This window comes from Ornithorhynchus anatinus, chromosome 5, assembly GCF_004115215.2.
Source record: "Ornithorhynchus anatinus isolate Pmale09 chromosome 5, mOrnAna1.pri.v4, whole genome shotgun sequence".
NCBI classification, from domain to species: Eukaryota; Metazoa; Chordata; class Mammalia; order Monotremata; family Ornithorhynchidae; genus Ornithorhynchus; species Ornithorhynchus anatinus.
Window position 1 is genome coordinate 70,796,919 of NC_041732.1, and position 14,542 is coordinate 70,811,460.

Sequence of the window (14,542 nt, forward strand, 5' to 3'; positions counted from 1 at the left end):
ACTGGGGGATCACCGGGACCATCCATCAGAGCAACAGGAATGCCATGGGGGGTGGCGAGTGTCACTGGACGGCCTGGGACAACACCCGCTGGGCCCACTGGAAGAAGGGCAGAAATCCTTCAGGAAGGCAACCTCGGTTCCCCTGACTGGAGGAAAGGATCAGGGGGCAAAACCTCGCCCGAAACACCGCCTGAGGGTTTAAAAGCACAGAGGTCCCAAGGAGGGCTCGGAAAGATTGGCGGCTTGTTGGGGATACGGAGATGTGACCGGCCAGGATCCGTGTTTTAAATCAGGGGGAAAAAACAACAACAGACCAAGGAAGCAGCTTCTGTTTATAGTGCAAGCAATATCCGTTCCAGCGGCAGGTGATGAGCAGGTAGTTTAATAATACGATGCAGCGGCCAGGGTCAGGGGAGAGGATCGGGACAGCCGCCCTCATCGCTGATTTCCCAGAACCACGCGCCCAGGAGCGGGCATGGTTGAGACCCAAGCATTTGCAGGGCCGTTTGGAGCTGCCTGGGGATAGGCTAACCTGAAAGGACGAAGCTGTGTTGACCCATCCCAATGGCTCTGAGGTATGGCACAATGGACAGAGAACAGGACTGAGAGGCAGAAGGTCATGGGTTCCAATCCCAGCTCTACCACTTATCTGCTGTGTGACCTCGGGCAAGTCACTTCACTTCTCTGGGCCTCGGAAAATGGGGATTGAGACTGTGAGCCCCAGATGGGACAGGGACTGTGTCCAACCCGATATGCCGTATTCGCCCCAGTGCTTAGTCCAATGTCTGGCACATAGACAGCGCCTAACAAATACCACAATTATTTTTAGTATTATTCCTCTTTTCCGTAATGGGACTTGCCCATGATCTTGCTGAAGGATCGACTGATTAATTAATCACTTGTGCTTATTGTCATTTCTGTACTTGTTAAGCCCTTAATATGTGCCAAGCACTGTTCTAAACGTTGGGGTAGTACAAGCCAATCAGGTTGGACAGAGTCCCTGTCCCACAAGGGACTCACACTTTACAGACGAGATAATTGAAGCACAGAGGAGTTAAGTGACTTGCCCAAGGACGCATGGCAGAGAAGTGGCGGAGTGGGATTAGAATTCAAGTCCTTCTGACCGTCAGGCCCATGCTCTATCCACTAAACCATGCCGCTCCGTGCTGAGCGCTGGAATAAGCATTTGGGAGAGTATAATGCAACAGAATTAGCAGACACATCCTCTGCCCATAATGACCTTACAGTCTAGAGGGGGAGACAGACAGTAATATGAATAAGTGATTTATAATATATAATTTAAAGATATGTATATAAAAACTGTGGGGCAGAGGGTGTGGCAAATATCAAATGTCCAAGGGTCACGAGAGCCAAGTGCCAGAAGGGAGAGCAGCCCGGGATGCATGTAAATGCTTGGGCCAGCGCTCTGCACACAAAAAACCCTCAATGAACACCACTGATCAATTGATCGGTCGATTGATTGAGCGGGTGTAGGTTTCTGGGTGGGCATGGCTTCGGTGGGTTGTGGGGCAGGAGGGGGAGTGAAGCAGAGAGGGGTGGGGAGAGTGAGAAGAGCTACCCACCCCTCATTAATTCCATTCAATTCAATCACATTTATTGAGCGCCTACTGTGTGCAGGGCAGTGTACACAGCACGTTGGGAGAGCACGATACAACAATAGATACGTTCCCTGCCCACAACGAGCTTACAGTCCGGAGTGGGGAGAGACAGGCAACAATACAAATTCATAATGACAGTAACAATAATGTCGGTATTTGTTAAGCGCTTACTACGTGCTGAGCACCGTTCTAAGCGCTGGGGGAGATGCAGGGTAATCAGGTTGTCCCACGTGAGGCTCACAGTCTTCATCCCCATTTTACAGATGCGGGAACTGAGGCACAGAGAAGTTAAGTGACTTGTCCAAAGTCACACAGCTGACAAGTGGCGGAGCTGGGATTAGAACCCATGACCCCTGACTCCTAAGTCCGTGCTCTCTCCACTGAGCCACGCTGCTTATCGTAATAAATTACGATATATATACAAGTGCTGTGGGGTTGGAAGCGGGGCAGGGAGAGCAAAGGAAACAGCTGGCCTCAGCAGCCCCAACGGCCAGACCTGACCTCTTTGGGGATATTTCTGAGCAAAGGGGAGCCAACTAGCTCCAGGGAAGAACAAAGCAACTGCAGTAGCTCTGGAGAGAGGAGGGGAGGTAAGCCATGAAAATAAGGTGATGAGAGCAGTTTACAGGAGCGACTTGGCCCAGATGGAAGTTTAGAGAAATACCTCCAACTCCAGGTGGGCTCAGTTTCTTCCTCCTTATTCCAGTAAAGCATCTTGCCATATCTCCAAGGATCTTGTCTCCTCCAAGAGGGATTCTCTGACTAAACCCTCCTTTCCCCTCTCCCCCTTCTGCAACACCTATGCATTTGGATCTGTGTGGCTTAGTGGAAAGAGCGTGGACATGGGAGTCAGAGGATGTGGGTTCTAATCCCGGATCCAACACTTGTCTGCTGTGTGACTTTGGGCAAGCCGCTTCATTTCGCTGTGCCTGTTACCTCATTTGTAAAATGGGGATTCAAATTGTGAGCCCCACATGGGACAGCCTGATTTGGTTGTATCTATCCCAGTGCTTAGAACAGTGCTTGGCACATAGTAAGTGCTTAACAAATACCATAATAATAATTATTATTATCTGTACCCCCTGAGCAATTGATATCCACCTCACCTCCGGCCCCTCAGCACTGATGAACAGATCCATACACTCTTGTCATTTTCTCCACCTTTTTTTGGTTTATCGTCTGTCTCCTCCTTCAGTCTATAAGCTCCTTATGGGCAGGGGTAATATCTATCAACTCGACTGCACTGTAATCTATCAGTTAGCAGCATGGCTCGGTGGAAAGAGCCTGGGCTTCGGAGTCAGAGGTCATGGGTTCGACTCCCGGCTCTGCCGCTTGTCAGCTGTGTGACTGTGGGCGAGTCACTTCACTTCCCTGTGCCTCAGTTACCTCATCCGTAAAACGGGGATTAACTGTGAGCCTCACGTGGGACAACCTGATTGCTCCGTATCTACCCCAGCGCTTGGAACAGTGCTCTGCACATAGTAAGCGCTTAAGAAATACCGACATTATTAATTAACGGTGCTTATTGAGAGCTTACTCTGTGTAGAGCATTGAACTGAGTGCTTGGGAGAAAATCATACTGCAGAATTAGCTCCCTGCCCATAACAAGCTTAAGTCTAAAGGGGGAGATAGACATTTATATAAATAAATTAAAATATAAAATTTAAGGATATGTACATAAATGTTGCGGGGGTGGGGCAAATATCAAACGCATAAAGGTCACAGAACCAAGTGTGCAGATGACACAGAAGGGGGAGAGAGAGCCAGGGGAAAAGGGCTTAACTGGGGAGATGTGATCTATACTCTCCCAAGCAATCAGGACAGTGCCTTGCATACTGTGAGCATTGAATAAATGCTACTGATTGATTTACTGATTGATGATTGATCCCTTGATTTCCTGCCCTACGGTCTGGCAGATTTTGTTGCCATTCAGAGAAGTTAATTGGCTGAATGCAGGTGTGCCCTTTTGTATCATGTCCCTTGTAGCACCTGGGTGCTCGAATACCAGCCAGTGGAACCGTGCCACGAAGAGAAGTAGTGTGGTCCCGTAGGTAGAGCACAGGCCTGTGAGTCAGTGCCTGGGTTCTAATCTCGGCTCAGAAGCGCTCAATAAATACGATTGAATGAACGCTGTTTGTCTGCTGTGCGACTTGGGGCAAGTCACTTTACTCCTCGGCGCCTCAGTTACCTCATGTGTAAAATGAGGATTAAGACTCTGAGTCCCACGTGGAACAGGGTCTGTGTCCAACACGGTTAGCTCTTATCTACCCCAGCGCTTAGTACGGTGCCTGACGCAGAGTACGTGCTTAACAGATACCTCACAAAAAACTGCTTTACAACCCTAACGTGCGGCCCCTGCCGGCTTCAGCACCAGAGCCGTTTCGATGGACACTGTGGATTCTTGTCTGGGGGAGGCCGGGGGGGCAGGGGTGCCGGGCTCCCCGGAGGGACCGCTCCTTACCTGGACAGTAGCAGCGCAGCACCCCTGGCTGAATCAAAGACGCAGGCACTGAGATCTGATCAAACAGGCAGCTGTAGTTATTGCTGGCTTCTTGCCATGGACCTGTGATCAGGACTTTCACTCCTCCCTGGAAGAAAGAGACAGAGGGGAGTCCCGGGGAAGCCAACACCGAAGAGGACACTGAAGATCCCCAACTTAGAGGTGCTCGAGGGGTCACCTGGAAGTCCGCAGTGACAATGGAAGGTCGAAAAGCGGATGGATGTGGTTGCCTCGGGCTGGGCTTGCAGTGGGAGGGTTGGTGGATTAGGGCCTCACCCGCAGCCCTGATCCGGGGGAGAGGTGACCGATGGCTATGGGGACTCTGGTTCCCCAACTCGTATCACACTATCCAGGGAGGTTTCTCCCGGTTCCCACGGAGACCAGGGAAGCAGGCTGTGCTCTCTGGAACCTTCTTGATCTTCCTCTCTCTTCAGCCCGTAGTCCATCACCCTAAGAGGTCTAAAGTTATTCCTTTTGCATTCCCGCCCCCCCCGGCCTGTCTCTCTGGCTTGGGCTGTCCCGCAGATGGCAGGCGGAGTGGGGCAACTCTCCCCTTCCCTGATTAATGGAGAGCCCCCTCAGGTCCCTCAGCCCCTGCTCCGGATGGTGGCGGGACGGGAGTGACAGAGCCGGAAAGCGGGGAACGACGTAGGTCTGGGAGTCAATCACAGCTGTTTCTGGATCCCTACCCGTCCCCGTTGGCTCTGAGCTGGGGGGAGTGGAGGACAGGGAGGAGGGTTGGCTCCAGATCCAATCGCCCTCCCGTCTCGACACTCTTGGGAGCTGCACCTGGGCTCTTGGCTTCCGTCAGCCAGATGGGGACAGACACTGAGCCACATCATTCGTGGCTGACGGAGGTCCCCCGGGGTCTGCAGCTGCTTTCCCAACCGGGCCGGAAGCCTGCGCAGATCTCCCCGGGAGAGGACTCGGACGACCCCCAGCCCTGGCGACGGCGTCGCTGGGAAAGCGATAGCTTTCCGTTGTGTCAGAGTGATGGCGGTGGGCCTGCAGGAGTGAACCCTCAACGGAGGTCCAGGAGACCACCCCGAGATTGGCATCTGAGTCGGGACTGGGCTGGGGGCGGGGGAGGGGAGAACGTGGAGGGAGGGCCTGGAAGAGGGAATCTACGAGTGGGATGGGATCAAGTCTGGGGGGTCCCAGGGGCAGCCTATTCTGGGTTGTGTTGCCTGTAGGGGGTAAATTTATCCTGGTATCTCCCACAGACTCCAAGCTTAATACCTCCCTTAGGCATTGTGGCTGCCCCTTGGATTACGAAGAGGTATCTCCCAGGTATTCGCTCACCCTACTCCTAAAGCAAGCGCACATCTGGACCCCTGCGGTCATACAATGAATCCCACCGCACTGCGCCCTACAAACTATCTGGGTTACAATGTGCTTAGATGGTTTGTAGGACGCAAACCGCAGTGGAAAAAACGCCAACAGATGCCTTGACGTATTATAAAGCTTTTAGTTCTTTCCCCCCCGGCCCTGAAAAAACCGCTCCCCCATTTAGCCCTCCCCACGGTTTGCTTCTCCGCGCTGGGCCCTTTAGGAAAATCTGCTGACTCTAACAACCCCATTCTCTGCCGACACTTCTCTCCCTGGGAGACAGAGTGGGGTTAGGGCACCCTTGAATCCATCCTGTCCCCCCCAAAAGTGGGGGCGAACGCACCGCCGCCGATGACTTGGATTCGGCAGCACGTCTCAGGGGGTCCGGGCCCAGCAAAAGATCCGATCTCCGCGCGTCTCCCCCAAGGCGGTCTTCGGGGGGACCCAAAGAACCCATCTTATTACAAGGTCCGGCACCTGACAATATCAGAAGTTGCGTTCTACGTCTGGCTCCGAGGTCATGGGGCATCCCGAGCCCACACGTCCGGCGTCTCCCGCCTTGGTCAGAAGGAAATTCAAACCTCCCGCTATTCCTGGTCTGCATCACTCCAGGGCCCAGCAGAGATAAACGCGGTGCAACCGTTGGGTGAGATCACCATCTAGTGCTCGAGCTTCAGAAGGCAAACCACAACCCCCAGCGCTGCTTCAATCCTCTTCCTTTATCTCTTCCTTTATCCTCCAGGGCCTAGGAACTTTCTTGGGGGGAACCGTTGGGTCTAAGCCGGGCAAAACCCCTGTTTTAATCTGGCCGAACTACATATTTTAGTTCAGCTCTGGTCGCACGGTCTGCATCCCCGGAGAAAGGTCGGTCTCTCTCGGCAGGTCAATGGGCCCGGTCCTTTCTGTCCCGCGCGTTCCCCATGGAATCCCGGGCCTCCCTCTGGCACCGTTCGGATAAAGGCTGGGACCCCTGACATCTGGACAAGGCCGGATGGAACCACAGTTGCGCGGGCCAAACGGGGGGTTTGGAGCAGCTTCTCTGCGCAATGTTTCCACAGTCCCCATCCAGGGACCCTAGGCCTCCCACTGCCCCTGGGTCTTTCAGCTTGGAAAAAGGTACGGCATCTTCCGCTCCACGGTACCCCTCCGCTGTCCGTCGCAAGGCGGGTAAGGAGACTGACTGAGATCAAAGCTCCGAGGGTAGCCAAGGGCCTCGCCCGAGAAACAGCGTGGCTCAGTGGAAGGAGCTCAGGCTTGGGAGTCAGAGGTCGTGGGTTCTGATCCCGGCTCTGCCACTTATCACCTGTGTGACTTTGGGCAAGTCACTTCACTTCTCTGGGCCTCAATGACCTCGACCGTAAAACGGGGATTAAGTCTGGGAGCCCCACGCGCGACAACCTGATCACCTCGTATCCACCCCGGCGCTCAGGACGGCGCCGGGCACATAAGCGCTTAACAAATACCATTATTATTATCACTGCTACCCAGAAGTCACATGGCATGACCCGGAAACAGGGTTACGGGGGTGCGTGTCTCCGTCCGGCACGGCGTAGTGGATAGAGCACGGGCCTGGGAGTCGGGGGTCGTGGGTTCTATTCCTGGCTCTGCCATCTGTCTGCTGTGTGACCCCGGGGCAAGTCACTTTACTTCTCTGGGCCTCGGTTACCTCATCTGTAAAATGACGGTCGAAACTGTGAGCCCCCCGTGGGACGGGGACTGCGTCCGATCCAAATGGCTTGTATACACCCCAGCGCCGAATGCGGTACCTGGCACATAGCAAGAGCTTCACGTGTACCATAATTATTATTATTTTTATTATTACACTGTGTGTCCCTGCACCAGGAATGGCAGCTGGCTCCCGCAAGCGGCTGGGAAAGGCCCCGGGGACACCAAGTGGCCAGTTTACCGACAGCACTTGAACTTCCTTCCCCAGGTGTCCTTCTCGGGGCTCGGATCTAGAGGGCCGGATTATACATCCGGAACTCGCTACGGGCCACAGAGCAGTCTGTGGAGACTGGTCCGGCGTGGCTCTCTGGAGGCCTCGATTTCTGGGAGGGTCCCCGGGAGAACCCAATCTCCCCGGGCTCACAGGTTCAGAGAGGTCTCGGATTTTATACCCGTTCCTCTTTTCTGCTCTCTCCTGATTTCCCCAGCAACGGGGAACATGAGAGTGGGAGGAAGAGGGCTGGGAGAGAAAGAACCACATATATGATAGTATAACATATAATATATATTATTATTATATAATAATAATGATGATGATGGCATTTGTTAAGCGCTTACTATGTGCCAAGCACCGTTCTAAGGGCTGGGGGGAGATAGATACAAGGTAATCAGGATGTCCCATGTGGGGCTCACATTCCTAATCCCCATTTTACAGATGAGGTCACTGAGGCACAGAAAAGTGAAGCGACTTGCCCAAAATCACGCAGCGGACAAGTGGGGTTAGAACCCGTGACCTCTGACTCCCAAGCCCGGGCTCCATCCACTGAGCCACGCTGCTTCTCTAATTAATGCCCGTCTCCCCCTCTAGACGGTAAACTCATTACGGGAAGGGAAAGTGTCTGTTTATTGTTATATTGTACTCTCCCAAGTGCTTAGTACAGTGCTCTCTGCACAGGGTAAGCACTCAATAAATATGACTGACTGACTCCCAGGAGGCTTATTTATTTATCAAGTGCCTTCGAATCATTTCTGATTCATAGCCACACTATGGAGCGACTCAGGGAGCAGCGTGGCCTAGTGGATAGAGTGTGAGCATGGGAGTCAGCAGGTCATGGGTTCTAATCCCAGCTCCACCGCTTGACTGCTGTGTGACCTTGGGCGAGTCACTTCTCTGTGCCTCAGTTCCCTCAACTTGTAAAATGGGGATTAAAACTTCGTGGGACAGGGACTGTGTCCAACCCGAGTAGCTTGTATCTAACCTAGCGCTTAGAAGAGCGCCTGGCTCATAGTAAGCTCTTAACAAACAGCAGAATTATCAATTATTATCATTATTCTTTTTATGGATACAATCTCTCCAGAACGTCCCGCCTTCTGCCGTAATCCGTAACTTTGCTAACGGGGCTCCCACCATCACGGTTCCGGTTTCGATCGATCTAGCGGCCGGTCTGACTGTTCCACTTCTTCCCCGGACTATTCCTAGCGTTGGTGTCTTCTGAGGAGCAGCCCTCCTCATCAGGATTCCAAAATACGCTAACCCAAGTGGAGTCACTTGGCCTTCCAAAGACCAACCCAGAAGGTTGTCCCGGGGCTACGGCGGCCCCTGCTCGGTGCTCAGCCCTCCGTGAGCTCTCCTCGTGAGGAAGCCGCCCCGGCGGGAGCCTGACCTGGCGATCTCCGGCTGGCCACTCTTCCCTTCTGGGTTGTGACGGCCCAGGCCCGCAATCCGGGGTCATCTCCCTGCATAGCTGGCGGACTGCGTAACTGGCCTACCGCCAGCGTCCTTCTTTGGAGGCACAACAGGGCTGATCCTTCCAATGGAAAGGAGCCGGGTTCTCCGGGAATCTCCCCTGCCTGGAACTGGGCCTCGCACGAACCCTGGCAAAGCCCGGGGAGCAGCCACGGCCCTTCCCCTCCTTGTTCCTCCGCTGCCCCGCTGTGGTAACGTGCGAATCGGTCTCTCCGGGATGGAACGGCGTCCTCGGAGTTTTCAGTCCGACCAGGGAAGAAGGGGAGCTCCCGAGATCCCGGAGCTCCCGACCGCCCCGCTCCTTAGTCTGATGTCCTTTAGGCAGAAATGGGGATGGGGGACTATTCACACTTGTGCCTCACTGCCTCGCTCCAGGGCTACCCCGGCGGGGAATGAGAACCGAAGAGGGGCCGAGTAGCTTGGCCTGGTGGAAAGAGCGCGGGCCTGGGAGTCAGAGGATCTGGGTTCTAATCTCCGCCTGCCACTTGCCTGCTGTGTGACCTGGGTAAGTCTCTTCAGCTTTCTGCGCCTCAGTTTCCTCACCTGTAAAATCCTGCTCTCTCCCAGCTAGATCGTGAGCTCCATGGGGGACGGGGACTGTGTCCAAACTGATAACCTTGTGTCCACCCCAGGGCTCAGAATAGTGCTTGGCACCTAGCAGGCGCTTAGTACTACTGCTATTATTATTATGGTGATATAATGGTAGTAGTGATAATTCTAATAATAATAATGTCGGTATTTGTTAAGCGCTTACTAGGTGCCGAGCGCTGTTCTAAGCGCTGGGGGAGATACAGGGTGATCGGGTTGTCCCACGTGGGGCTCACACACTTCTAATCCCCATTTTACAGACGAGGGAACCGAGGCCCAGAGAAGTGAAGTGACTCGCCCACAGTCACACAGCTGACAAGAGGCAGAGCCGGGACTCGAACTCATGACCTCTGACTCCGAAGCCCAGGCTCTTTCCACTGAGCCACGGTAGTAACGCAAGTAGTTGAATAGTAAGGATAATGAACGATTCTGCAAGATAAACCTGGGAGCCCTAGGAAGGACCTTCCCAGCCACCACTCTGGCTTCTTGGTCGTCGTGTCCCTCTTTTTGAATTCTGCCCCCAATTCTTGACCCTTGGGTTCTCCGACTGTCCCCTTGAAGGGCCTCAGCTCTTTCCCTATACAAGACGTGATCGGGATTCTCAGAATCCTTGTGCTGGGAGGGACCAGGAGAGACCGTCTGGTCAAGCCCACTGCCGTCAAGCGGGTGAATCTGTAAACCACCCGGTGATGCTACTAATGAGTCACACTCTTTTTATGACTCAGATTAGGCGATCGAGAACACATTTTAAGGGCCAAACCGCTCCTCGGATGACCCACTGATGGAGAAAAGGACAGCCCTGGATGTTCTCGTACAACTGCCCCACGGACAAGAGGATCCTAGACCCCTGGTAGCCCAGAAGGCCCGCCCTAAGGTGCCAGCCGGGTCCTCCCAGCCACGGTGGCGGGCTCAATCTTCAAACACTGCAGGGCAGGCGGCTCCCCGGCTAATGAGGTGGATGGATAAGGGAGCCTCACACAGATGCAAACTTCCTAACGTGCACTGGGGTGCAGGAAGGTGGCTTCCTGGAGTGTGGGTCGTCATTTCTGAGGGGCTAAATGTAGGGGAGAGGAAGCCCAGCTCCTTCCCTGGCTCATTGATCTGTTTCCTCGATTTCCGGTTTTCTCTGAGATCCGGTGGGATTTCCCAACTCCTCAGCTAACCAGGGCTGCCTGGTGATAAATGACCAGTGGCTCCTGTGGCCACTGGGCTTAGGAGGGAGACTCTAAGCTGTGAGTGGGTGGGCTGGAGCACGCGCCAGGAATTTGGGAGGTCTAACCAAATCCTTACTTGGTTAATACAGTAGATCGCCACGAGGGAGGAACAGGTATGAGTCTCCCCATTTTCCAGGTGGGAAAACAGACCCAGAGAGGCTAAGAGACAAGCCGAAGGTCACGCGGCAAAATCAGTGGGAGAAAGGAAGACGAGCCTGATCTGGCGGCCTGCCTTCCTGCCTTCGGGGACCCTCGCTGTTCCCCTTCCATGTCAGCCCACCTAAGGAGCTCTGAGACGGTGGCTTCGTGACAGCTGGATTAGAGAGAGGGGGGTCGGAGGGGGAACGTCCCTGCCACGGAACCACCCGCACGGAGGGCGGAAGTGGATGGGAGCCACGGGAACTGCTCGTTCGCGGCGCAGGAGGAAACGGTCTCGAGGAAGCGGAAGACGTGAGAACCGGCGTGGAGAGAAACTGTTTCCACCAGACAAACCGGTCAACGACGGTCACAACCGGACATCTCTTGCCCGCCCCCCTCTCCGGGTTCTGCCGACGAGCTGGTGGAGTCGGGCACCCCAGAAGGTGAGCTTCACAGGGGCGAGTCACCGGGTCGGCCTGGAGCCTGGGTCTGCGGCCTGGGGAATTTGAATGTGGCCAACATTCCTGGACAGACAACTCAGTGTGGGCAACGGTCAGAGTCGCAGCCAGTTTGTCCCTGCTAGAGCCGATGGCGGGGAAGCACCGCTGTCTGGAACCGACAGGAGGACAAGGAAGGGCAACAGGGGGAAACCCTGTAGGTGTGGGAGAGACTTGGGCTGCTGGAGATCAGCTCTCGCAGGACGGGAGGAGACGCAGCACGGCACGGCGGAGAGGACACGGGCCGGGGAGTCAGAGGTTCACGGGTTCCAACCCCGGCTCTGCCACTCGTCGGCTGCGCGACCCGGGGCGAGTCACGTCGCTCCTCTGGCCCTCAGTTCCCTCGTCTGCAAAACGGGGACGGAGGCCGCGAGCCCCACGCGGGACGGGGGACCGGGTCCCACCCAGTTTGCTCGACGCGCCCCGGCGCTCAATACGGTACCTGGTACCCAGTAAGTGCTCGACGAACACCTCGGTTATTATCAGAGAGCTTCAGGCCGAGCTCCCGCCCACCCGCCGGCAGCCACGCCCCACGGCCGCTCGCCCGAGGGAGACCCGGCCGGAGTCCCCGGCAGGCCGAGCCGGGAAGGCGCCGAGCGCCGTGCTGCGACGAGGCCACAGGCGCCGACCCGGCCAACGGCGCCGACCGGGAGGCGAGAGCTTACCTCCGGGTACGACCACTCCGGGGAGTAGTCGGTGACCATGAAGACCCGTCCGCTCTGCTGCAGCATTCCCAGGGTGCCTTGGGCCGCGGCGGCCGAGACCACCTCGGCCACGTGCATGTAGGCCATGGTGTTGGCCCCGTTCTCGGCACCGCCGAGCTGCAGGGTGCCTTGCTGAGGGCTGCAGCAGGGGATGCACATCTCGGCCTGGTTGTAGGAGGCCCGGTTGCCATCTTCGGCCTGCGAGAGCCCCGCGCCGTCCCCCGACACCAGCTGGTGGCCGTAGATGGCGTTGCTCCCCCCTTCTACCGATATGAAATCGTTGATAAGGTCCGAGAACTGGTTGCTGAAGGAGATGTCGAAGTGGTCTAGGTTGAGCTCCATGTTGGAGGAGTTATTGAGGCTGGGGTGGGCCACGGGGTAGAGTCCCTGCACCATGTTGCCCTGGAGGATGGGGAGGTTGGTCCCACTCCTGATCCCTCCGTTGGCCTCGGGGGGCATGTAGTGCTCCGTGCTGCAGGCCTGGAGCTCCCCCGATTTGAGGAGGCCCTCGCTCCCCTCGGCCGGCTGGGAGGTCTCCATGGGCACCTCCGCCTCCGCGGTCATGGCCTGGAAGTTGGCCTGGAACTGCATGAGCTGGAGGGAGGAGGTGGACTCTATCCGGGTCTCCACGGTGCCGTTGCAGTTGGACGGGGTCTGGGCCGAGGATTCCGTCTTCACGGTGGGGACCCCCAGGGGGTTGCCGAAGGAGCTGCCGGAGTCGCTTAGGTTGCCGTGGGCGTTGGGCTCGAGGGGGAGAGGCTTGCTGGCATCCTGCAGGAAGAAGCTGGGGGAGGGGGTCTGGTGGACGTGGGGGCTCTGGACGGCCTGGCTGAACCCGGAAGAATAGTCCTTGTTGGAGTCGATCGCGCTGAAGTCCATCTGCTCCAGGGTGGTGCTGGGACTGAGCCCTCCGCCGGACGGCAGCAGGCCGGACCCCGCCGTCAGGGTGAGGGAGTTGGACGTCGAGGAGGAGGAAAACGCCTCTTTGGACATCTGCTGCTCGAAGGACGTGTCCTCGGTCTTGATCTCCTTCGCGAGCGTCGCGCCGAAGCCGAAGCCGCGCTCGGCGGTGGGCGACTGCCGGATGTTGGTGCCGACCGAGTCCCCCTTCAGGCCCCCGCCCCCGTAGGTCTGCCCCTGCTTGGGGTTGTTGAGGAAACAGTCCGGGTCAAAGTTCATGGTGGTTTCCGGGATCTTCCGGCCGCCGTCGAGGGTGGTGGAGAGGACCAGCTCTTCGGAGACGTTGGCGGGCAGCATGGACAGGCTCTCCGTGCTTCCCGCGGCGGGGAAGGCGAACTTGTGCCCGTCGGAGCTCACGGCCAGGACCAGGCCCTGGGCGGCGGCGTCGGACGAGAGGAGGTGTTGGTTGGGCCCGGCGGTGGGGGACATCGTGTACACGGCTTCGTTGGTGACTTCCGACATGAACACGGTGGCGCTCTGCGACAGGCTCCCCATCACGGAGGCGACGGCCATGCTGGACACCCCGGTCACGACGGGGCTGTCGGCCATATCCGGGTCGCTATTCAATCCGCTGCTGATCGACACCGGGGAGTTCTGGGTGGTGTCCGGCACCTCCACCTGATTGGTGGAGGAGACCTCCGTGCTGTTCTGATGCAGCAGGACGGGCTTGGCCACTTTGCCGTTCCTCTTCTCGCGGCTCGAGGTCTTGCCGTGGCTGTGGTCGTTCTTGCCTTCAGAGACATCGTTATTTTGTACCTCTGAGTGAGCGCTGTACCCACCTGTCCTTGGTTCGACCTTTGGAGATATGATGCGGTGTTTGGCACTGTTACACTTGTGATGCACACTGCTACCTGCTCCTATGGCAATGACAAGACGCAACACAGACACCGAGAGGGGGATTAGAATTGGGACGCTCGGTGGGTTAGACCCATCTCCCCAGTGTGAGAAACCGGCCCCGGACCTCAGGGCACACGTCTGCTGATTCTGTTGCGCTGTACGCGCCCGAGCGCTCGGGACGGTGCTCCGCACCTAGTAAGCGCTTAACAGAACCCATCGTTACCATTATTGAACGCCGTCGGTGGATTAGTTCCCCTTGAGGTGACCGTTACGGACTTGATGCCCTGCTACTGCGGGATGCTCGCTTCACGGTAATAATAATAGCTAAGTGCTCACCAGGTGCGGAACACCGTACTGAGTACTGGGGTGCATGCGACATGATCAGGTCCCACAGGGGACTCACAGTCCAAGGAGAAGGGAGAATAGGTATCGAATCCCCATTTTACAGATCAGGGGACCGAGGCCCGGAGAAGTGCAGTGCCTTGCCCGAGGTCAAACTGCGGACCAGAGGCAGAACCGGGATTGGAACCCAGGTCCTCTGACTCCAAGACCTGGGCTCTTTCCATCTGGCCACACTGCCTCTCAGTAGAGATTCTTTTTCGATTTAATAATAATAATAATCTATGATGACATTTTTTGTTTATATAACACATCCATAATTTTAGTAATAACTCATGATCTAAGTTAGCCTGATTTGGCAGGGATGATCGTTAAAAATGAAAATTTTTACACATCCCAATTCCG

At 56.0% G+C, this 14,542-nt stretch overlaps 1 protein-coding gene across 7 annotated transcripts in view; it reads right to left on the reverse strand.

Moving 5' to 3' along the window:
- The window catches only part of CAMTA1 (calmodulin binding transcription activator 1), a 1,175,303-nt gene that overhangs the window by 137,813 nt on the left and 1,022,948 nt on the right, over window positions 1–14,542 (reverse strand). For all 7 annotated transcript variants that reach the window (XM_039912082.1, XM_029064835.2, XM_039912081.1 and 4 more), the window contains exons 8-9: window positions 11,963–13,818; window positions 4,081–4,207 (exon numbers count right to left, since the gene is read on the reverse strand). In XM_039912082.1, the coding sequence (XP_039768016.1) occupies window positions 4,081–4,207; window positions 11,963–13,818 (1,983 nt within the window). The remainder of the gene's footprint in view (window positions 1–4,080; window positions 4,208–11,962; window positions 13,819–14,542) is intronic.